General features: G+C 35.1%; 1 protein-coding gene across 11 annotated transcripts in view; it reads left to right on the top strand.

The window, feature by feature from the left end:
- The window catches only part of CEP152 (centrosomal protein 152), a 76,632-nt gene that overhangs the window by 22,216 nt on the left and 28,883 nt on the right, over nt 1-25,533 (top strand). For all 11 annotated transcript variants that reach the window (XM_032297511.1, XM_032297515.1, XM_032297517.1 and 8 more), the window contains 8 exons: nt 1,093-1,293; nt 6,022-6,169; nt 8,085-8,176; nt 8,976-9,139; nt 19,948-20,152; nt 23,656-23,781; nt 24,407-24,516; nt 25,272-25,400. In XM_032297511.1, coding sequence (XP_032153402.1) covers nt 1,093-1,293; nt 6,022-6,169; nt 8,085-8,176; nt 8,976-9,139; nt 19,948-20,152; nt 23,656-23,781; nt 24,407-24,516; nt 25,272-25,400 — 1,175 coding nt within the window. The remainder of the gene's footprint in view (nt 1-1,092; nt 1,294-6,021; nt 6,170-8,084; nt 8,177-8,975; nt 9,140-19,947; nt 20,153-23,655; nt 23,782-24,406; nt 24,517-25,271; nt 25,401-25,533) is intronic.

Genomic DNA, 25,533 nt, shown 5'->3' on the forward strand with positions numbered 1-25,533 from the left:
AACCGTTATTAGATTAAAAAGTTAAATTGCTTTTATGTAGTTAAAACTTATAACTTTGTCGACTTTTTATGTTAGCAATTACTTTATAAAATAATAGTGTAGCATAAAAAAAGCAGCAGAATCATCAAGTGTATTAGTTTCCTATTGCTGCTGTAACAAATGACCACAAATTTAGTGGTTTAAAACAACACAAATTTATTTCACAGTTCTGGAGGTCAGAAGTCTGACATGGGTCTCAGTAGGCTAAAATCAGGGTGTCAGCAAGGCTATGTAGCTTTCTGGAAGCTTTAGGGGAGAATTCATTTTCTCACTCTTTCCAACTTCTAGAGGCTGCCTGTGTTCCTTGGTTTGTGGCCCATTCTGTCTTCAAAGCCAGCAATGCCTGGTTGAGTCTCTCTTGTTCTGACTTTTCTGCCTTAGTTTTCCTCATTTATGGACCCTGTGGTTACATTGGGCCCACCTGGATCATCTAGGATATTCACCTTATTTTAAGGCAATCTAATTAGCAATATTAATTCCATGTACAATCTTAATATTCCCTTCCCATGTAATATAACTTATTCACAGGTTTTGGGGATTAGGACATAGGCATTTCAGGGGGCTATGATCTTGCCTACAATACCAGCCGGGCAGTTACAGTTTTGAAAACTTTGTTTTTAGTAAGTGACCATTGGCAGTTTTCATCAGTCTTTGAAGCAGCAGTTGTCATTTTTCTATGACCTAACAATTTGGGTTACCCCACACTTTGGTCATAGAGCAATGCAAACAGCACTGAGGTCATCACAGCAGCAGCAGATTCCTTGCCTTAAAGTCACATCCATCATGCTGCGCAAAATCCTCTTTCACTCCCCGCAGGTAACTACCAAATGAATTTTTCTCAGAGAACACTGTTTCCAACAACTATGGGCCTGGAGGGTCCCAACTAGGGACATTTTAAGGAGCTTGAGCCATGATGAGTGGAGACCACTTCTTCTTTACTCTCATTAAAACATGCTTGAGTTTTAGTCTATAGTAAAAGAAGTTTATAGACAGCACAGAGTTAAAATACTCTGCAGATATTTTAAACTTGGATATCCTGTGTGTATTTACTAGATGATCAAGAAGTCCAGAACAACTGAAATGGCTCTGGAAAGCTTGAAGCAGCAGCTGGTGGACCTGCATCATTCTGAATCACTTCAGCGAGCTAGAGAACAGCATGAGAGCATTGTCCTGGGCCTCACAAAGAAGTACGAAGAGCAAGTATTGTCCTTACAAAAGAATTTGGATGCCACAGTTGCCACACTTAAAGAGCAGGTTGGAATGATTTCAAATGAGCAACTGTTATCAACAAGTAAAGCTGGTTATGTTTTGTAACTGATATTTTATGGTTCATCACATAGAATTCGTGGATGTGTGTAGTAAATGTTAGATTGTGTGTGACGTGAGTGAAACTTAAAAGCCAGTGAAATTTTAATCTGAGAATACATCCTAAAGGTATACTTTTGGAGACTCTACTTCTTATATGATTATTAGTACTTTCTCAGTTTTCACATTACTTGTTTTTTATTTGTAGAGTTATTTGTGCATATTGTTTATATGGTCCTAGATTAAATCCAGATCAAAACAAATGAGTGTGCCAGAGGCTGGCTGGAACCTGAGAGGTTTTCTTGGGAGCTTAACCACTAGAAAGCCTTACTTGGGTCTCCCAGCAGTTGGTAATTCACCTATTGATACAATCTGTTGAGAAATGATACTTGGGAGAAGAGTTAATTTTGAGGACAGTATAATTTATAAAATAAAGAAGACAGTCTGATCTAGACTTAATGAGATTTGAAGCATGAGCATATTGCACAGTGAATTTTTATTATTTTTGCTCAAGGGGGAATAAAATATTGTTAGCTAAATGTGAGTCAGGGGGTAAGTTTGCTTGTGCTCCATAACTCTAAGTAATGACTTAAGTGAATAAAATTTCAGAAAGCATTTTTCTTAACATAATTTCAAAATTGATTTAACCTAACGGAAGAGGAGAAGAAAAATCAGGGGTATGGAAAATTTCACCACACTTAAAATTCATGCTGATTTGGGTTATTTCTGACACATATAGTTGCCTCTAAATTTTTCCATGCTTTTAGGTAGAAATATTAAGATTGAATTACTGGCAATAATTATTTGCATATCATTTTATATTTTACATGTATTTATATGTGTTTTTATTAGATCTGTTTCACTATGTACTTTATATAGAAAAAACATTGTAAATTTGATCAATATGGAGGATATATAGGAGTAGGAAAAGATGAAGGCCAGGTACAGTGGCTCATGCCTGTAATCCCGGCTCTTTTGGAGACTGAGGCAGGTGGATCACTTGAGCCCAGGAATTTGAGACTATCCTGGGAAAAATAGTGAAACCTTGTCTCTACAAAAAAATTAAAGATTATCTAGGTGTGTTAGCATGCACCTCTAGTCCCAGCTACTTGGGAGGCTGAAGTGGGAGGATTGCTTGAGCCTAGGAGGTCGGGGCTGCAGTGAGCCATGATTACATCACTGCAGCCTTGGTAATGCAGTGAGACTCTGTTTAAAAAAATAAAAAAACAAGGAAGTTGAAGTCTATATCAAATTATTGAAAAGTCTACTTTATAGAATTTTAAACAAATAGAATTTTAGATAAGTTTCATAAGTTTTTATTTCATTTTTAAGTTAATTTTGGTCAAACATAGGCTAGCATGAATGTTAGTTGGATGTGGACAGTAGCCCTTCTTGGATGACTAGAGAAGAGTGGATCCTGGGGGCTTTTCCATACTGGGTTGGAGGTCTCCATTCTCTGTTGACTTAAACACAGTTTCATTAGGGATGGGTTGGAAGGAAGTTGTAGTGTGTTCTATCCGTGTGCCCACTGCATTCTCTGTTGTCCACTCCCCCAGCCCCTTCAATAGTAGACCTCTAAGACTAAAGTCAGAACAAATTCTTGATTCTGTGCTGGGTGGGCTTCAGACTCCTGAACTCATAAATTGAAGGTGCTAAGATCTTTTCCCACTGTTGCATTCTTTGCTTATTTTTATTTTGTTTCATTATTATTAAACAGAGCATGGCTGATGTTAGGCTCAGCATATAATTGCATAGCTGCTTTGCAAAGTGGTGATTCCAAAGTGCCTAATAGAAGCCCAGACCTCAGCATTATGCCACATATCCATGTTACACACCTGCACACATATCCTCTGAATCTAAAATTAAAAACAAAATCTATTTTGTTTTTAAACTAGTATATTTTGAGAAATATACTAGTATATTTTGAGATTAAACCTAGTATATTTTGAGAAATATATGGATTGTAAAATTATTAGTGTTTTTCTTAAGATACCAGCTTTTCTGAGTAGAAAAGATTATATGCATTCACCACATATTATAACAGTTTTATTTTATGGGGCTGATTTTCCCTTGAGTTTTTTTAGTGAGATAGAAAAGATGAAAGAAATGGGCTTCTTGGAGCTCACAGTGTTCCTGCAATGTCATAATTTTTTCTTAGTAAACTGTCTCCTGGACTCTCTCCAGCAAAGTGACTTTTACCTCTTCCCAGTCATAGAAGTATCATGTTAAGATCTCTGATTATCTTGTTGCTGGTATATTACTTTTCTTCATTCTGTCTCCTTGAAATCTTTAGCTTTTGGTGAAGTCCCAGACTTTGTTTTCTATGTCATCACCTTCTACCTTTTCTTTAATGTTCTATTTAAAGGCTGTACTTGGAACACTTTCTGTTGGCTTAGAGACTCCCACAGACTTCTCTGTGTGTGGTCTAGTCCTCATTTTCCTGTGCATTAGAACCTTGTTCAGTTCTTTTTCCTCCCACAGATTCAGCTGTCATCTCTATCATCTCCCTCCCTCCCTCTCTCTCTCTCTCTCTCTCTTTTTTTTTTTTTTTTTTTTTGAGACGTAGCCTCACTCTGTTGCCTAGGCTGCAGTTCAGATGTCATATCTTTATCATTACACTTGTCTCAGTCTTGAAAAATGTCTGCCCGTGTCAGTCTTGAACTACTCAAGCTAATCATGGCAAAGATTGAGCGACTCATCTTGTTTTGATTTTTGGTATTAAAACTTTATAGGTTTATGAGTATAATCTGTTTTCCTGAACTTGTCAACAGGATACACCGTGGTTTAATTGATTGTTACATATAATCAAATTATTGGCAGAGTCTGCCTTTTCTTTACAATTTTTTGTTTAGACCGGGTCTCACTGTGCTGCCCAGGCTGGAGTGCAGTGGCCCAATCTCAGCTTGCTGCAACCTCCGCCTCCCAGGTTCAAGCAATTCTCCTGCCTCAGCCTCCTGAGTAGCTGGGATTACAGGCGCATGCCACCATGCCCTGCTAATTTTTGTACTTTTAGTAGAGACGGGGTTTTACCATGTTGACCAGGCTGCTCTCAAACTCTTGCCCTCAGGTGATCCTCCCGCCTCAGCCTCCCAAAGTGCCGGGATTACAGGCATGAGCCACCATGCCCGGCCTACAATTTTTTAAAATATATGTCCACCTTTTCTTTAACTTTGTTTGCTAGTTCCCAGTCCCTTGTAAACACAATTGTGACCTTTCCAGGATAAAATATTAGCTGTCTCTCCACCCCTTCTTGCTGTGATTACTGACATGCTGTCATTAATATGAGCTCATTCATTGTGTTTGCCACGTTACTTTGGCAGTTTAGAACCAGGTTTCTCAAGTTGGCCTGGAATTAGCAGCAGTGTGCCAGGAGGTTTGCAGTGCTGAATAAACATGGACCAGTTTCCAGAAGCTTCATTTTGCTCGAAAATTTAGTAGAAAAAATTTAAAGCAAACACAGCTTCATTATAAAATAGAATACAAAATTCATATGAATTTTTAAGTTAAAATAGGACACTTCAGAGTCTCTTTGCTTCAAGGAACTTCTGTGTTAGTGCTTTTATGGGATGTACCTTGTGTTTATATCCTGAAGGTATTATTGGGCTTTAGGTTATACTACAGATCAGGCAGCAGAAGTCTAAGGGCTTTTCTCTACTTCAAAGCCCTTTCTCAGTATTCTTATTTCTTATTTTCTTTAGGTTTTCTTGTGTAATTTTAATTATTTAACCTAATACACTCCCCTGCCTCTCCCATGCTCTGCCATCTGCCTGGAATTCAGCCTGTGTAGCCTTTTTTGAAAGAGAGGTGATGATTTCGACAGTGTATTTGTTCTACCTGGACTCGGGACTCCCATGGTTCCATTATACCCAAACACATTTTCTTTTGTTAGAAACTTGAGTATATTGCATATACACTCTATATTTTGTGTAATCATATATAGTTATGCATATGCACATACACATTTACCCTATCTTTGTCATTTGTTTTTCAAGTGTTTATTGTAGCACTTGAGGTGTCTAAGGCACTGCAGAAGCACCTTCAAGGGGGCTATTAAGAGAAATAAGACATGTAAAAGGTAGAGAAAGACAAGAGAGAAACAGATGAAGTTTAAAAGAAGTTCAGAAGAGGGAAAGATTATTTTTGGCTACTCTTAATGGAATGAACTTTTGGCTGCTTAGAATACAGTGAGTTTTCATGTGGTTATCTATATCCTTAATGTTTTGCGATACAAATTGCATGATTCAAAGCAGTCTAGCTACATATATATATATATGTATGTGTATACATATAAATACACATACACACACACACACACACACAGACTTATACTGACAGTATAAAATACATATAGGAAAGTAATACATTTTCTTTGGCTTGAATAAAATCTAATTTCTGAATAACATTGTCTTGTGAATATAGAGTTGAAGGAGACTTTAGAAAGCATTTAATTCAACCATTAGTAGCATAATTACAAAAGAAGAAACAAACTGGAGAGTTGAAGCCTGACCCATGCTCTCGATTCCGAGTTCTGTGCACTTAACTTTGTAGCAGAGGTGATGCTGCCATGTGATGCTCTTGTATTTGACATAAAATCCAATTAGGTATCATAATTTTTAGTTTAATCTTTATTAAAATCCTTCATGAAAATGACTTGCTGAACTTTTTTTTTCAATTTAGGAAGACATTTGCTCTCATTTGAAAGATCATGTGAAACAACTGGAAAGGAATCAAGAAGCAATCAAGTTAGAAAAGACTGAGATCATTAATAGGTTGACAAGAAGTCTAGAGGAGAGTCAACAGCAGTGTGCCCATTTGTTGCAGTCCGGTAGGTGTCTGGCAGGGCCACTATCTCCCCACAGAAAGAATATAGTAGGATCCATGAATTGTAAAAATCCAGAAGGGACAGAAAACACAATTAGTGATACGTTTCTTAAAATATATATATAAAGGTTTAGTTTGTTTTTGTTTTTCTTTCTTTTTTTTTGAGACAGAGTCTTGCTCTCTCTTGCAGTGGCGCAATCCCGGCTCACTAAAACCTCTGCCTCCTGGGTTCAAGCCATTCTCCTGCCTCAGCTTCCCGATTAGCTGGGATTACAGGCATGCATCATCGCGCCCAGCTAATTTTTGTAATTTTAGTAGATACGGGGTTTCACCATGTTGGCCAGGATGGTCTCGATCTCTTGACCTTGTTATCCACCTGCCTCGGCCTCCCAAAGTGCTGGGATTATAGTCGTGAGCCACTGCACCTGGCCAGTTTGTTTTTATTAAATAATTTGGAAGCGGGAGACCAGTATAAAGTACCAAATAAAAATAACCGTAATTCTACTGAGATAATTATTGTTAGTGTTTGAATGTATTTCCTTCAAATGATATGTACACACATAGACAATGTCCTGCTTCTTTGTGTAATGCATTTCTGAAAACATACTAAAGCTGAACATGCAAAAATTGAACAATAAAATATGTTGTAAGGTAATTTCTATCCCCCAAAACTAGAAATGACTGTAAAATCCCATTATATTTTGCTTTTTAAGGCCCAATATTTGATCATATAGCTCTATCCTTTGTATAACTTCTTTCACATTGTTTCCCTCATGATGGAATAGTGACTTACCTAGTCAGTTGAGGCCAGAGAGTTACATTTTTGTCACATTTAAGATTTCTAATATGGTCTCCGTGGTACTAAGTTTGAGACATATGCTTCCTATCATTTTAGTTTTAGCAGTTGTTTTATTTCTTATTAATTTTTATAAAATAATATTAGAGCAAAGAGCAATAAAATGATCATGTTTGTACAAACACTGCTAAATAGACAAAACTTCCCTGTTTACTGGTGAGTAGCTCACATCGTGAAAATAGGTCAACAGTTATTCGTTAACTGGTATATGAAAGTCACACTTTGGGATATGAAAGGTAATTTAGACTGGTGGTACAATATGTGAAAGGGTGGGTTATTCAAAAATTTGAAGTACTAAAGTCAAAGACTGCCTAAATATATGTGTATATACCTCTTGGTGGGGAGCAAAATTTGGATTATGCTTTATTAAGGGCCCTTCCCTGTTTAGTTTTGTAGCCTTTGTTTTCACTTGGCATTCCTTGGTGAGCCTTTTTCCTGGCCATTAAGTGCTTTGAAAGTATTATTTTCTTTATGCTATCATTGCTTCATTTAATCATTTCCCAGATGGTCACTTTGAAACTTAATAATGTCCCTTTTAAAACGGGAACAGTGCCCCCACCACCTTGCCCAGTATATTTAAAATACTAAAGTTTCTAAAGTTTCAGAATTATAACCTAAGGTACTTCATTTACACGTGGAGGTGGAGATGCTGGATAGAAAAGCATTTAGAAAGAAGTTAAAGGCAGCACGGTGTAGTTTTCTTATTGCAGGGTAGAAATGGGTTCCAAAGAATTTTTTTCTTTGGCTTTCCATGAGTTGGAGTGTTATACTCCTCTTAAAGGACTTCTGGAATGTTAAGGTCTGTAGATGTGGCTGATTTGATTCATAAAAAGGTCAAGGTAGCCCATGCCTTGAACTGCCCAAGGTCTTATGGGATGTCATAGTAAATCTTGGAAATGTCTGGCTCAGACATATGCCTTCTGGGTCCCACGGGTTCTGTGTGTGCTTCTAAAGAGACAGTGGTAATGAAGCAGAGCCTTAGTGGATTCAAGTCTTCTGTAGATCTTAAGTACTCTGTCCCCTTACAGTTTTTCAGTGTATCCTATGGTTCTTTCCTCTACAGGGTCAGTACAAGAGGCGGCTCAGCTACAATTCCAGCTGCAGCAAGCACAGAAGGCACATGCTATGACTGAAAACATGAACAAGGCTTTACAAGTGAGTGTTGCCACTTGGAAGAGATTCTATGGGTATCTGAGTTAGGCAATAGTTACATCACCTTTTGAATCCTGAGTTTCTCTGTATAATAGAGGTAGTTGGACCACTTTCAAACCAGCCAGTGGGAGTTGTTCACCATCTCCTTCATGCAGCTGGCAAGTCAAGCCCAGGTCTAATTGCAGAACCGAGGCCATGCCCTTCCTGCCAGTCTGCCTGCCACCTCCTTCAAGTGGCATGTCTTTTCATCTTTGGGTGTATCCCAGAGATCAGTTCATTTATGGGAGTGAGGAAAGTTGAATTTGCTGCAGTTCTTTCATATCCTCCTTGAGTACTCTTACATTTTCCACTGGAGGGGGAGGAAAATATTGGAGAAGAGTTCCATTATTACCTCCACCAAAAGAGGTATTTTGCCTTTTCACCACTGGCAGGCTAAACTACAACACATTCTTGGCAAACCAGCATACTTTGTCCTGCACTCTAGTAAGCCAGAAAGTGCCGCCATCAGCACTTCAGCCCAAGAAAATACCACTTTCCTTGGAGGACAAAATCTAAGAGACAGAGGTGTGTGAGAAAATGCTTATGTTTGTTTTTTCTTTCATTTATTCATTCAGGTTTTACTTGAAAACCTGATATGTGCTGGCCTTTATAAAGTATAATGTACACTACTAATATATTTGAAGAAGTTTTTTTTTTTTGCCTTCTATGGATCATTAAAACAAATTTTGAAGTATAGATAGAATGGCTGATTTTTTCATATAGGAAAATAATGAAAATTACTTATAATAATTTTGTATTGTAGGAAGAATTAACGGAACTAAAAGATGAAATTTCTCTCTATGAGTCTGCTGCAAAACTAGGAATACATCCAAGTGACTCAGAAGGAGAATTAAATATAGAACTCACTGAATCATATGTGAATTTGGGTATTAAAAAGGTCAACTGGAAAAAATCCAAAGTTAACAGGTATGGAAAAAATATTTTAATTTACTATGAAAGAACCAACATTAATAATACTGATGATGCATGGTATCTGTTTTAAGGTGAGGGCATATTATTTTTATATGTTAATACCGTATATTGAATGCAGATACCTTGCATTTATCAATGGTATATGAAAAATAAACATTAATGTGTCCTAAGACCCTATGACCTTACTTTTAAAGTAGAGATTCTGTTTTTTAGACTAATGCTTAATATAGATATTTTAGCAATCTCATAGAAGGAAGTGTTTTATCACTTCTGCCAGGGTCTGACTGGGGAGGGAGTAGTAGTGGTGGTAGAAGGAGAATTAAACACCGAAAGAACTTTAGAAGCACTTGCTAAGTGGAAGTGCTATCTAAGGCTCAGGGAGTAGAGTACAAAAGATGAGATAGGAACTGTCCTTCCCACAGGGAGCTTACATGTTTTCTGGTCAGGGAGAAGGAAATATTCTTGGAAATAACTAAGTGCTATGCAATCAATGTTATGTTTGTTGTATAGAAGTGGGATTTATATATTTCCTTTACTGGTTTTGGTTAGGGAAGAGACATACGGTGTTTGGAAGACATTGTATTTAGGCTAAGGAAAGATTTTCGGATGCGTTTGGCCTTTACCACCACAATTTTGTTTATAGTTTAAGACTGAGTTTGCCATCATTATTGAATTATAGTTTCCTGAAGTGTTTAATACATGTTTTATTTCAGGTTTTACACAACTAACTACAAATATATAAATGTCCTGAAAAGTTTGCTTTACAGTAAGTTTTAGAAGTTATGTATTTTGAGACTGTGATCCCATTTTAAGGAGGATTCAGTAAATTGAAATATAAAGTGATCAGGTGATACTGTGAAAGAAGATATTATTTTAGTTTACTAAGGCTCCATTTATCTGGAGGTCTGTCTTCAGGGACTCACCCTGCAAATCACAGCTCTACTATCTAGAGGGAAGCAAAGAAGAAAATATCAGAACTAGATTATATGATGTATTTAGTAGGGGCCACCTTCATGTTCTTATCCCAGGACCATATTGACTAGATTTATTTGTACCCCATGAATTGTCTGATTTTCTAATTGACCGCAGAGGGCTAGGGCAAGGGTTTGGAAAGACACCATCCGTGCTTCAGCAAGGCAGCTCATCTTTAGCAAGGAGAGAACTATGGAAACCTACCAGGCTGGAGTTGCTGAGCATCACAGCAAATAGCTTTACACATTTCCATATGTTTGAGCCGCATTAGAATGTCCACAGTTATGATCCCAAGTTGTCAAACAAAGGCTTCCAATATGGTTAGTAAATTAAAGCAAAAAAGGAAGTGCATTATATCTTTTTCAGACATATTTGTATAAAATGTTAAAGTTAATATAGTCATCTAGAAAATTCACTGCTGTGAATGCCTCATTCCCTGCTAATGCCAGATTAATGATAAGGGGTTAGTGGAAAGAGCATGGGCTTTAGATCCAAACTGTTTTGAATAATTTGCCATTTTATTACTAGCTTTATAAGCTTAGACAAATTTCTTAGCTTTTCTGAGCCTCTTTTCTTATCAGATTTAGTATCCCTTGGTGGTTAAACTGAGGATTAAAATAATGAATATAAAGCGCCTCATGTAACATGTTCTAACATATATTAGGTAGTTGAAAAATGATAGCTGTTACTATTATTATTCAGTAGATGGTTGATTAATATATATCATTGATCAGATTTTATAAGTCACGTGAATTTTACATTAATTCCACACATACTTTGTAAAATGTTCTTGATCCTCAACCTTGTCAAAAACATCAAATCCAATATTATCATGTGAGAGGTGGAAAAACCAGAGTGAACTCCTTTGCTCATTAAGGCAGACAATTAGTAGCAGAAGCAGTATTTGAGCCCAAGTACTATACTCCTGAGAAAGGCTCAGTTGTCTGTTCATATTTACATGTCAGTCAAACCTTTTTGCCTTAAACTTCATTCTTCATGTCTTTTATTTTTGAGGATTAAAGATGTAGTTCATGCCAAAAAATATTTTTCTCTAATTTGTTACTAGTTTTATTTTGTGCTATAATTGATCTGAGAATTGGATAAGTAATACATTATGTATATTTATCTTTTCAAATAGTTACTTCTTCACGATGTATATTAAAATATATTCTGCTACATTTGCACTTTGTATTAGTGCTCATAGCCAAAATCCTGTACTCATCTTAAAGCACATTCCTATAGATAATAAACCTGAGACAACACGTCATTATTATAGTAAAAGGAATGATGGACACATTCAGTGGGAAAGTGAAGAATAAAGCGTAGTGTGATTAGTCTTTGCACTCAGGAAAAAGACATCCAATGAAGCACAAGATAAGCAAAGAAAAATTTTGCTTGTGGTCATCCCACCCACCAGCAGTTTAATAGATGATAGTTTGCTTTCGTGGAAAACTAAAAGCAGTTATACTCAGATCAAATTTACAGGAGATAAAGGAGAGATGAGATTTCCTCTGGTCTACTGTGTTTCCTAGAATAAAAGGAAGCAATCATTTTCCTGTGTTGGGAATTTTAGTTCTTTGTTGACTTGAGCTGCTTTCAAATCACTGACCCAAATATTGGTGGCTACAAGCTTTTATTACCAACTACCTCCTCCCTCAAGCTACTGCCTAGTAAATTTTAAGGCCTTAGCCTCAATGTTCTATTTTACATTCATGGAATTTGAGTAGCTAAATCTGCATGCAGCTTACAGACAGCTTCCTCTCTCCCTTATTGTAGTTGGCTGCTAAGCTTAAATAATAAACATTTAACAAGTGGAATGCCTTTTCCCTTTGGTCTTCTCAGCAGGCTTCATAAGGGACTACAGTTTATTTGGATTTAGGAGAACTGACTTCCATAGGGCTCAGTAGTGAGCCTTTTTCAGGATTGGTCACCACCACTGATTATTTTCCTCTGTGAGGAAAGAAGAGAAAATTATTTTAGCAAGCACTTTCTCCCTCTGTCTGACTTGGCTCCCTTTAGGAGTACAGGATGTGCTATTTCAGTGGTCAGCATTCAGTAAGAAAAGAAATTGGGGATGCATAATTTGTTAACTGAGCAAAATAATCATTCTGCTTAAGGTTAGTTCACCATGTCTTATAGCACAGGAAGTTCTGTTGTAAAATATTTTGTATTTCTTATATAATTATATTTCTATTTCTTATTTATATTTTCTACTTAATGGAAATAGCAGTGGTTTAAATGATATATATACAGACAGACTGCACAATATATATTAGATATACAAAAGTTGCATAATGTATTGCAAAAAGCTCCTTTTATAACATAGGAGTTTATATAATAGTTTATTCATTTTCTCTCTACACACACGCACACACACACACACACACATTTCTAAGATTTTATTTTTAATGATTCAAAACTGAAGAACAGTAAACATTTTAACTCGTGCTATTATTTTTGTTTCTAATAAAGTATTTTTAAAAAATATTTTTAGAAGTTTTAATTTACAGAAAAATGTTTATTATAGAGTTTGTATATATGATATACTGCACCCATTTTCCACTACTAATATCTTACATTAGTATAGTTTATTTGTTACAATCAATGAGCCAATATTATTATTATTCATTAACATCCAGGGTTTATTTACATGTCTTTAGTTTTTATTTAACATACTTTTTCTGTTCTGGGATCCTATCCAGGCTACCACGTTACATTTAGGAGTCATGCTTCCTTAAATTTCTCTTAACTTTGTTTTGATGACCTTGACAGTTGTAAGGAATATTGGTTAAGTATTTTGTAGGAAGACTCTCTGTTGGAATACGATGTTTTTCTCATGGGTTTTGTGGTGGAAGACCCACAGAGACCTTCATCACATCATCTTGAGGGTAGATGCTGTCAACTGTTTATTTCTTTTCAAAAGTAACCTCATCCTCCATTTATGAAAAAATTAGAAAATACAGACTAAAAAAGAAGAAAATAGAAATCACCAATCTCACCTTACATGCCATGAAGAAAACCACTATAATATTTCAGTATAAAACTTCCACATCATCTATTTTGTATGTTTCTAAAAAATAAAATAATATTGATAATACTTCTTTATGATGTCATTTTACTAGTATAGTCTGAAATCTTTGAATATCAATGAATATTTTTCTACATAAATTTTAATGAATATATAGATGAACCAGTTTAGTTACTAAAACACTTAAAAATTTTTATTATAAATAATGCAGTATCATTGTTTTAATATCCTTGTAGTCAAGTCTTTATTCACATCTTCGATTATTTCCTAAAGATGTAGAATAATTTTCTTGCTAAAGGTTGTGTACTTATTTAGGATTTTGATGCATACTACTAAAGAGCCCTGAAGTTTACGTTATTACCCATGTTCTGAGCCCATCCCTATGTCGCTATAACCTAGCCAGTATTGACAGTTATCACTTTTCCTGTTTATAATTTTTGTATAGTTAGATCTGTCACCGTTTTCCTTTACGGTTTCTTGATATTTAAAAAATAAGGTATTTCTCTAGTGCTTTCTGTAGTTTTATTTTGCTTTTAAAATCTTTCAAATTGTGAAATATACCATATAAAGAAGAGTGCATGAACATAAGTATACAGCTTAAGAAATTATTTTAAAGTGAATATTCATGAAACCACCACCCATGTCAATAAATAAATATTGCCATGAGCTGTACATATTCTTTCCTATTGTAACCTTGAGGCTATTACTATCTTATCTGTTAGGGCAATCATTTTCTGTTTTTCTTTTTTCCTTAGCCTTTTAATACCCAATTATTCACATCTAAGCACTACAGATTATTAGATTTGCTTTCATATAAAGGGAGCTCATACATTAGGTGTTTGTGTTTTCTTCTGTCTCTCTTTTTTTTAAATGGTTTTATTGAGATATTATTTCACATACCATAAAAGCCACCCACTTAAAGTGGTTTTCAGTATATTCACAGAACTGTGGACTTATCACCACACCTAATTTGAGAGCATTTCAACATCCCCCAAAACAAACTCCATGCCTATTACCAGTCATTCCCAGTACCTCTTCCTGCCTCCATAGCCCCAGACAACTAATCTACTTCCTGTATTATGGTTTTGACTGCTCTGTGCCTTTCACATAAATAGAATCATATATGATCATCTGTGATTGGCTTCTTTCACTTAACATAATGTTTACAGTGATCATGCACGTTGTAGCACGTATCAGTACTTTATTCCATCTTAGACAAATAATATTCCTTTGTATGGATATACCACATTTTGTTTATCCATTTTTCAGTTGATGGATATTTATTTGGATTGTTTCTGCTTTTTGGCTGTTATGAATAATGCTGCTGTGAACATATGAATTTTTGTGTGGACACCTGTTAGAGAAATATACCTGTCATATCTATATATATATTTTTCCTACTCCTGTCTATAGAAGTAGAATTGCTGGGTCGTATGGTAATTCTGCTTATCATTTTGAGAAACCATTAAACTCTTTCCCAGAATGTCCTCACCATTTTACATTCTCATCAGGAATGTGTAACAGTTCAAATTTTTCTGTAGCCTCACCAACACTTACATTTCATCTTAAAAAAAATTATGCCTCTCCTAACGGATGAAATGGTATCTCATTGTGGTTTTGACTTGCCAATGATGTGGTTTTGATTTGATGGCTAATGATTTAAACATCTTTGCATATGTTTCTTGGCCATTTGTGTATCTTCTTTTGAGAAATGTCTATTTGTGTCATTTGCCCACTTTTGATGGGATTGTTTTTCTCTTGCTAATTTGTTTGAGTTCCTGCTAGATTCTGGATATTAGTCTTTTACTGGAAGCTTTGGCTTATATTTTCGTTGTATATCTGCATGGAATTACTGTTCTTGTTAGGGTTTTCCTGATTATTCTAGCTTATTTATGTTTACATTTCCAAATGGATTTCATGATCAACTTTTTCTGTTCCAGGAAAAATTTTCAATAATATTTTTATTAGGATCACATTAAATACATACATTTCCATAGGAACAATTGACATTTTTATGGTGTTGAATTTTCTTATCCAAGAATATAGCATATCTTTGCATTTGCTTAAACTATTTTGTGTCTTTCAAGAGTGTTTTGGAATTTTTCATATTTTAATTTTTGTGCTTTTTTTTTTGAGACAGAGTCTCACTCTCTTGCTCAGGCTGGAGTGCAGTGATATATAGTCTTGGCTCACTGCAACCTCTCCCTCCCACATTCAAACAATTCTTGTGTCTCAGCCTCCCAAGTAGATGGGACTGCAGGCACAGGCCACCATGCCTGGCTAGTTTTTGGGGTTTTGCCATGTTGGCCAGCCTGGTCTCGAACTCCTTACCTCAAGTGATCCACCTGACTTGGCCACCCAAAGTGTTGGGATTACAGGTGTGGCCCTCCATGCCCGGCCAGGTTTTGTGCAATTCTTATAAAATTGATGCGTACATATTTAATTTTTGCAAAGTAAATGGGACATTCTTTTCCATTGTTCTAACTGGGTATCATTTGTGTAGATTTCTGTATTTTATGTTATAACCCGTTGTCTTCCTAATTCTTACATTGTTTGTAATAGTTTTTCCATTATATTTTTGGGTTTTTTTTAAAGATATATTATCTGCTAATGGAGATTTTACCTCTCCCTTTCCACTTATGCTGTAAGATACTTTCTCTTAATAGTTACGTTAGAGGAGCAGTATTTAGATACCAGTAGTATACATGCTCTTTTTCAAAGTGACTACTATTGCAGTCTCAGCAGCAATGTATAAAAGTTCAAATTGTTCCACATCATTGTTTAAGTGTGGTAGGTAGTGTCAATCTTTTTAAATTGTGCACTTCTAGTTTGTGTGTAGTGATATCTCATTGTGATTTTAATTTGTCTTTACATAATTACTGGTGATGTTAAACATCTATTGATGTACTTTGCTTTTTCTTTTTTCTCTGATATGCTTAGTTACCATTTGGATATATTGGTCAAGTGTCGTGGTGAAATGCTTTGCCCATTTTTTTTTTAATTGTCTTATTATGTTCAGTTAGTTTCTTAGTATGACATGAGCTAAGGATTGATGTTCATTCTTTTCAATACCCATATCCAGTTGCTCTAACACCATTTGTCAGAAAATTTTTTCTTTCCGTGTTGAATTGCCTTCATATTTTTGTTAATAATTAATTAATTGACCATACATATGTGGGCCTATTTCTGTACTCTCCATTCTGTTCTGTTGATTTAAAAAAAAATTTTTTTTGCTAGTACTAAGCAATCTCGATACTATAGCTTTATAGTAAGTCTTGGAAAGGATTGCATAACTATCCCAAGTTATCCTTCAACTTTATTGTTTTCAAACCTGTTATGGCTATACTAAGTCCTTTGCATTGCAAACTAAATTTTACAATTAGCCTGTCAATTTCCACTAAAATGTCTGATGAAAGTTTACTTAAATCTATTGGCCAATTTAGGGAGCACTGACATAAACGCTCCCTTAATAAATTGAGCTTTCCAATTTCTCAATATGTATGCTCTCCATTTATTTAGGTCTTTAATTATTCTTGTAAAGTTTTGTGATTTTTTAAAAGTAATTTTTAGAAAATGTTTTTATTTTTATTTTAGATAATTGCTGTTGCAATGCTGATTTTTTTTTTTCTTTCTGAAAACAGTGTCTTACTGTGTTCTTCCAGCTGGAGTACAGTAAATGTTCACAGGCAAGATCATAGAACACTATGTCCTTGAACTCCTAGGCTCAAGTGGTCCCCCTGCATCAGCCTCCTGAGTAGCTGGGACTACAGGCACATGCCACAACGTTAGGCTGGATAATGTTTTCACTATAGAGATTTCCCTACACTGGACATAATTTCCCATTATCTCGAATAATTTTCTTTACCATTTCTTCTTAAGCATATCCGCCGCTGACAGAGTCTGTTTCCTTTTATGAAAATATACTTATATTTGATTATACAATTCTTGACTAATTGTTCTGTTACAGCACATTAAAGCTACATTGGTCCATTCTCTCTGGACTCAATGTCTGAGAATCAATTCATAGTTATTTGTATTGTTTCTGTCAGTAATGTATAGTTTTTTTCTCTTGCTGTTTTAAGAATTTTTTTCTTTATATTTAGTTTTTGAAACTTTGATTATGATATGTTTAGGTGTGTTTTTCTTTTAGTTTATCTCACTTGGGGTTGTCTGAGTTTCTTGAATATGTAAATTTATTATGTCTTTTACTAAGTTTGTGAAAATGTCAGCCATTAATTTCCTTAAATATCTTTTCCGTCCCTGTGTCTTTGTTCTCTCCTTTTGGGTCTCCAGTTACATGTATGTTTTTTGATATTATACTACAGTTTCCTGAGCCTCTATTCATTTTTTTCTATAGTTTTTCCCTTTTTATTTTGGATAATTGCTACTGGACTAATTTCAAGTTTACTTTTTTTTTGGTCATCTCTACTGAGCCTATCTAGTGAAGGGGGGTGTGTGTGTGTGTATGTGGGTGTGTGTGTGTGTATGTGTGTGTGTGTGTGTTTTGTTTTTCAACTTTTTTTGTTTAATAACATTTCTATTTTGTTCTTGTATCATTTTTATTTCTCTGCTGAGAATTCTTGTTTTTTCACTCCAAGTATCTTTTTCTTTACTTAATAAAACAGATATAATGGCTACTTTAAACTTTTAAAACTCTTTTTGTGATAGTTCCAGCATTTGGACTATTTGTTGATTATCTTTTCTTTTAAGAATTGGTCACATTTTTCTGGTTTGTTGCAAGTCAAGTAATTTTAGAGTGTATACTAGACATTGTGAATCTGTATGGGTGTTTTAAAGCTCAGCTGCATTCTCCAAGCCTTTGCCACATTGATTTGAATCTAACCTGTGTATGCACCCCTCAAGGGTTAGTCATTGTGAGACTTCAATATGTGGTTTAAATTTCAGTTAAGTTTTTCAAATATTTGATATGCTGGTTGGAGGGTTGTCCTGTACATGCATAGTTCAGGGCTTAGAGTGAGGCTTTTACAAATTTATACACAGAATTCAGGATTAATTTCTCTGGTTCTCTTCTCTCCAGGAGTCTTCATACACTCTGTTTTTATCACTGGGCTTCAGCAGTCTGACATTGGTGTGATTTATGCTGGTTTCCTTTGTGTTTCTTCTGTTTGAGATTCACCAAACTTCTGGGTTTTGTGGGGTTTTCATTTTCATCAAATTAGGAAAAATTTGGTCATTTTTTCAAATATGTTTTCAGTCTTCTCCTCTTCTGGGACTTCAGTTACACATGATGGAAAATGTAATATGTTCTGTGTATTTCTGTTTCAGTCTTTTTTTTCTCTTTGTTTTTAACTTTATAGCTTTATTGCTAGATCTAGATGTTCACTAATCTTTTCTTCTGCAGTTTTAAATATGCTGTTAATCTCATCCAGTATACTTTACATTTCAGACATTATTTTTTCTGTAAGTTTAATTTGGGTATTTTCTATGTCTTCCATTTTTCTCCTCATGTTTGTATCTTCCTTAACCTTCTAGTTCATGTGACATATATTAATTCTATTGTCTGTGTCATTGATGGGTTAGTTTCTATTGATTGGCTTTTCTCTTGGTATGGTTTACATTTTTTTTCCTACTTCTTTGTATGCCTGATAAATTTTGATTGAATGCTAGACATTGTGAATTTTGTTTTGGATGCTGGATATTATTGTATTTTTAAAAATATGTTGTACTTTTTTTCTGTGACACACAAGTTACTTGGAATCAGTTAGATCCTTTCAAGGCTTTCTTTGTAGGCTTTAATAGATCACATTTAGAAAAGGCTTTAATCTGGGGCTAATTTAGCCCCACTACGAAGGTAGTATTTGATGCCCTGTAAATTAGGAGGTCTTTGCATTATGGCTTATTGAAACACAGCATATTCCTAACCTTATTCATTTCCTGTGTTCTTTCCCTAGCCACACATACACATACAGATCTCCAGAGCTCTTTTTCTGTGCAGCTGCTTTTTCCTCCATATTTCTCCCCTTCATATTCTAGCCACCCTGACCTCCCCAGACTGAATTCTTTCTCTGCAACTCAGTGAGATAAGTGGACTCTGGGTTTCATCTCTCTGTGCTATGGCCTGGACACTCTCCAGGCAGAAAGCTCGGGTAATCTTAGAGCTCACCTTATTTGTTTTCCTTTTCTTGGGAATCACTGTCCTGTGCTGCCTGTTGTCCAGTGATTGAATACTATTATTTTATCTACTTTATTTGGTTTGCTAGTTTTTTAAGGAGGCAGATAAAGCTAGTCTTATTAATTCATTAGGTCAAGGAAGCAGATAATCTCATCCCAATCTTTAAATTTAATGAAACTATAATTGGGTTTAAATTAGCATGGTTTTATTTTTGTGTTTTTCTAGTTACTCAGATATTCACCCAGACTTGTGTTTTAGTAAGTTGAGAAAAATAACCGAAATTGTTGGTTAAGATGGCTAGTGTTTCGTATTCTTTTCTTCCTTAATATTCATGTTGTTTCTTTATAGTCATAAAGGGCATGTATATACAGCATGCACTTTTCCAAGAACACAAATGTAAATTAAGTCAAAGTTCACATTTCTAGGCTACTTACCGTGAGACAGGAGGACTAAGCTTGAGAAGGTTCTTCCTATGAATAAAAGTATTTCTGTGTATGGAGACATGGCAAAGGTGATAATCCTTGTGTATGATAACATTTAAAATTGTTTTGAAATACTCGTATATAATTCTATAGGTGAGAAACATGTTCACCACTGTGGTCAGTGCTTTTGAGGGATAACCATCTTTATTACTTGATTTAATCTTAAAAATCACAATTTCTCCGTTAGCATTGTGCAACAAGAATACCCAAATGAAGAGCTTTCAAAAGATGAGTTCATTCTGAAGTTAAAGGCAGAAGTACAGCGTTTGCTGGGTAGCAACTCAATGAAGCGTCGTCTGGTGACTCAGTTACAAAATGATCTCAAAGACTGTCAGAAGAAAATTGAAGATCTCCAACAAGTGAAGAAGGATGAAAAAAGCATCGAGGCTGAGGTTTGTAAAGCCTGTAGAGTTAAGAAGCCACTTTTAAAAGACTCAATAAAGAGAACTTTTATGCTTTTTTATTTTTTTTTTGAGACAGGGCTCTCCCAGGCTGGAGGGCAGTGGTGGAAACATGGCTCCCTGCAGCCTCAATCTCCCAGGCTAAAGCGATGCTCCCACCTCAGCCTCCTGAGTAGCTGGGACCACAGGCACATGGCAGTATGCCTGGCTAATTTTTAAATTTTTTTGTAGAGACAGGGTCCCACAGTGCTTTTGTAGAGACAGGCTGGTCTCAAACTCCTGGGCTCAAGCAATCCTCCTACCTTAACCTCTCAAGGTGTTGGATTACAGGTTGAACCATCATATCCAACCCTTTTACACTTTTTAAAATTAATAAACCTTTGACTTTCAGGGTATTATTTGACATTTTTGGAAGGAAAGTTTAAAAAAGGAAATGCTCTGTAAAGGGATACTCACAGTCCCTGACTTGGATTGGTTTGACTTACAATTTTTAGACTTTACAGTGGTGGGAACATTATATGCATTCAGTAGCAACCATACTTCGAATACCTGTAAAACAGTTGTTTTTCACTTTCAGTACAGTATTCAATAAATTCCATGAGATATTCAACAGTTTATTGTAAAAGAAGCTTTGCATTAGATGATATTACCCAACTGTAGGCTACTATAAGTGTTCTGAGCATGTTTAAGGTAGGCCAGGCTAAGCTATGATTTTAATAGTTTAGATACATTAAATGTATTTTTGACTTAATGATATTTTCAACTTATAATCGGTTTATTAGGAGAAAAACAATGGGTATATCTTGTATATGGAGACATGGCAAAGATGATAATCTTTGGTTTATTAGGAGATAAACCCATTGTTTATCTCCTAATAAGCCTATTATAAGTATAATAATACTTATAATAATACTTATAATGGGTTTATTAGGAGATAAACCCATTGTAAGTTGAAAAGCATCTTTATGTTTTTTCTGGTTACTCTTGGCACCTAGTAAATGAGAGACCAATTAGGTAAAATTCCTTTACCATAAATTAAAGGAAGTATTCTCTGTAACAAGGTATCTGCATTTCTTTAAGATTGGCTTTTACCAACAGTGCTGTAAATTCTAGTTAAAATAAATCCCCCATAGAAATCCTTTAGCATTTTGTCTATGAGATTTTCCTGGCCCATGTTCTTATAACAAAAGTCATTCTACATAAGGACATTAATTTTATAGTGATGGTGGTACAGATGGAAAAGGCACAAAATCTGGTTATATCAGTCATTGAAATCCACCTCTGTATTCTTGAGTTAGGAAAATGAAGCTGGAGCACTTTGTGACACTTTTGAGTTTATAGAGCCCGTTTTAGACAAATTGAAACTAAACACATGACTAATAAGTAAGTCAAAGATATTTCCGCAAGATCATGCTATCACAGAGATCTTTAGGACTGCTCTGCTTTATAGATGGCTTTTTTACCCTTCCATATTTCACAAATTCTCACTCATCTATACTCCCAATAGAAAATAATATATAAAAGACCTAATAACTAAGAAGAAGAAAAGAAGAGGGAAAAGGAATGTGGGTAGCGTACTCCTTTTCCTCCTGGGTGGAGATAACTGTTTACCTCCTTCTTTAGTACTGTTTGACTCCTATTCTTTAAACTAGGAGTTGTGTTCATGAAAACAGCTCTGCTAAAGTATATATGTTCTACTGTGCTAATTATTGTGGAATTTTAATTGTGGCTAATTTATATTTTGGAAATAACAGTGTTTTTGCTATCAAAATCCTTTCCAGCCTGATTCCCTCTTCTGAGTAACTATAGTTGATGACTGAAACATATTTTAATGTTAACAACAAATGAGATCAAACCCCACCCCCCGCAACATTGACATCTTTAAATCAAGCTGTTTTCATTATTGCCCTTTAAAAGGATAGGAATGAAAGCTTGTTTCTCAATTTGTATTAGGACATTAGAGTTTATTAGTTTAAGCATTTTGGTGGGAGTGCTCTAAATCTTAGTGGAATAGAAACCTGATTTTGAGTCTGAACCTTAGATCAGGTATCTTGGTGCTTTCTTTGTTCTATATTAAAGTTGCTAATGGCATTTGCTATACAGATACACTTTATCATGTGTAGCAGTTGATAGTGGTCATGCATTGTGCTGTTTTTTTAGCCTTTCCCTTTCTCTTTGTAGTCTGGTTGATCAGTAGACTGAAGGACTATCTCATCTTTGAATATTCTTTTTGTCCAGCAACTCTATTGCCATAGTAAATTCTTGGTAGTCTACATCTAAACTCTGATTTTCCTCAAAGTTACTTCAGTCCTGGGCTCAAGTGATCTGCCTGCCTCCACCTTCCAAAGTGTTAGGATTACAGGGGTGAGCCACTGTGTTGTAGCAAAGAGCTCAGAGTCCAGGTACATAAACCAACAAGTGAAATGGATTATATATCTATTTTAAATCTTTGTAACCCCCATCAACCAATAAAGAACTCAGAAAAGTAGATAAGGAAAACAGTAAGAGGAAAATATGCAAAGTTATAAAAACAGATAAATCTGGGAAGATGGAAGAACAAATAGACAATGAAGGTACCTAAGAGGTTGCACTTTGGTGGTAACACAAATACAAATGAAAGCTATTGTTAGATATTCTTTTCCCATCAAAGATATTTATTTAAAGATAGTCACTGCCATTGGAGGTGAAGAGAGATGGGCAGACCCATGTACTACCTGACAGTATACATTTGTATGGCATTTCTGGAAAGCAGTTTGCGAAAGTCTATTGTGAGTCTTAAAAGTGGTATTTATTGAATAAAATATGTGTCCATGAGTTAATGCTGGCATAAGTGAATACATAAATAGGACAAATACTTGATCTTAATAGGAGAACATAGGATATTTGCATCGTCTCAAGTATCCTATAAGATACTTATCATTTATTATAAGACAAAAAATAATAGCTTTGCAATGGAGATGACTGGCAGACTGCGCCTTCAATAGATTATTACCAGTGGTGAGACATAGTGATATCATGTGTCTCCTGCAAAGAGCACATATCAGTTCTTGACATGCATGCCAAAGATGTATAACCTGATTTTAATAAACCCAAAAAATCAAAATTTAGGAACATCCTGCAAAATAACAGGTTAGTATTCTTAGAAAACGTTATGGGTTTGAAAGACTGAAGAGCTGTCCTAGATTGGAGGAGATTAATGAAATATGACAGCTAAATGCCACTCAGAATCATGGATTTGATCTTGGACCAGAAAACAGATATTTGGGGCATATTGGAGACATTTGTATAAGGTCTGTAGATTACTTGATAGTATTGCATCTATGTGAATTTATTAGTTTTGATCGTTGTGCTGTAGTTACATTAGGGAAAGAAGAATAAAAGCTATATGGAGATTATTTGTACTGTTTTGCAATTTCTCTAAGCACGGAATTATTTCAGAGTGAATATTCTGAAATTTTTAAGATTTGAAAAACTTTTGACTTTTTAACATTCAGACTAAAACAGATACCTCAGAAAAACCAACGAATCAATTATGGCCTGAATCTTCTACTCCTAATACTGTCAGAGATGATATTCTGCTGCTTAAAAATGAAATTCAAGTTTTACAACAACAAAATCAGGTAATTAAAAATATTTTTTATATTTTATGAGAATTTTCATTTCCTTGGTAAATACAAAGGATATAATAGACTTTTTGCAAATATAGAGGCAATGTAAGTTAGTAGACAAGTATATTAGTAGGTGACAGTGAGTTCCAGTTATTTCCCTTTACTAGTGATTATTGGTTAGTAGTTTCACTGGAAGGTAAGTTAGTGTAGTTCAAGTTTTCTTTCTCTCTGGTAGCATGGCTGACAGAGATATTCTTTCTTCTTTAGCCAGCTCTTGACCCAGAAGTAAAACTTTGCTTTTTTAGATGGTTGCTGAAGATTATTGAATTCTGAGAATTATTTTAAGGCATCAGGTAGCCAGTACTTCTCTGGTTATATATTTTTGTTTTATGTATTTCAAAGTAAATACAAAATTTAAACATTTAGTCCTGTCAAAAAAACTACTTGTCAAATAAATGAATCTATGTTTTTATCAAAGCGTGAAGAGACTTTTTCTTTTGTAGAATTATAAAAATAATATGTCATATATTATTATAGGGCAGAGATAGAGCACAGAAAATATTTTAAAATGAGATAAAACTAGTCAATGAAAATGATGCTTATTTTCTCTAAGTCCCTTATATTCTTTTGTGTCTAGGAACTTAAAGAAACTGAAGAAAAACTGAGAAATACAAATCAAGACTTATGTAATCAAATGAGACAAATGGTACAAGATTTTGACCACGATAAACAAGAAGCTGTGGATAGGTAAGGTCTGTATAGGTGCCTGACAACTGTCTCCTGGTTACCTTTCCCCTCTAAGTCCTTGTCCTTGCCCCCATTGACAAAAAGATTCAAAATGATTGAGTGAATTCTACCCTGTTGAGATCTTGGATTGGCAGAGATGAGTCCCTGGCTTTTGAAATAAGAATTTGGAACACACTGTCCATAGAAACAATGTTATGTAGTGGGTTGGGTTCTATAGTATCATTGAAGCTGTAGTTCACTGAAATATTATAGCTTAGTGTTTTTTTTAAATACTAGCCTGGGAAACTATTCTTTATAAAGAAAACAGTCTGTGAGAGGGAATATGTCTTCCAAATACCAAATCATAAACTTGGAAACAGACTTCTGGAACATAACTTACTTGTGAGTTGGGGACTGCTGGTATTTGTATTTAATATAGATGACTTGAAATTTTGGAGGCTTACTCTCAATTATTTCAATTAATTTTTTATAAGTAAAAGTCCCCAACATAGATAACTATCTCTATTTGAAGGACTGGGGCATTCTCACATCCAAGTTTCTGATTTTTCTCTAGAAACATTTGAATAAAGAAAATTTTGAAGATTCTATTAAGATAGTTATTAATTAAGTATTACCACTTTTAGTTCGGGAAAAGTAATCTGACCTCAATTATAATTTGCATTAGAGGGAAGAGGTGAGGAGGAAGGAAGAAAGCCAATTCATTTTGGTGTTAGTAGTGAGGCTGGGCATTGCCTTTGATTCTGCTCTGTTTCCAGGTGTGAGAGGACTTATCAGCAGCACCATGAAGCCATGAAAACTCAAATACGTGAAAGCCTATTAGCAAAGCATGCTTTGGAGAAGCAGCAGCTCTTTGAGGTTTATGAGAGAACTCACTTGCAACTGAGGTGAGAATAAAGAGTTTAGCTGCCTTTTAAGCTGTAGCGACTACATACCTCTATGCCATAATTTAGAGGAAAATTCTTTTGCAGCCCTTGTATTTTTCTGTGGTCATTTAGTTGCTGCTTTTGTGTATCCAAG

This window comes from Sapajus apella, unplaced genomic scaffold (genome assembly GCF_009761245.1).
Source record: "Sapajus apella isolate SASKATOON/1434 unplaced genomic scaffold, GSC_monkey_1.0 scaffold37, whole genome shotgun sequence".
NCBI lineage: Eukaryota > Metazoa > Chordata > Mammalia > Primates > Cebidae > Sapajus > Sapajus apella.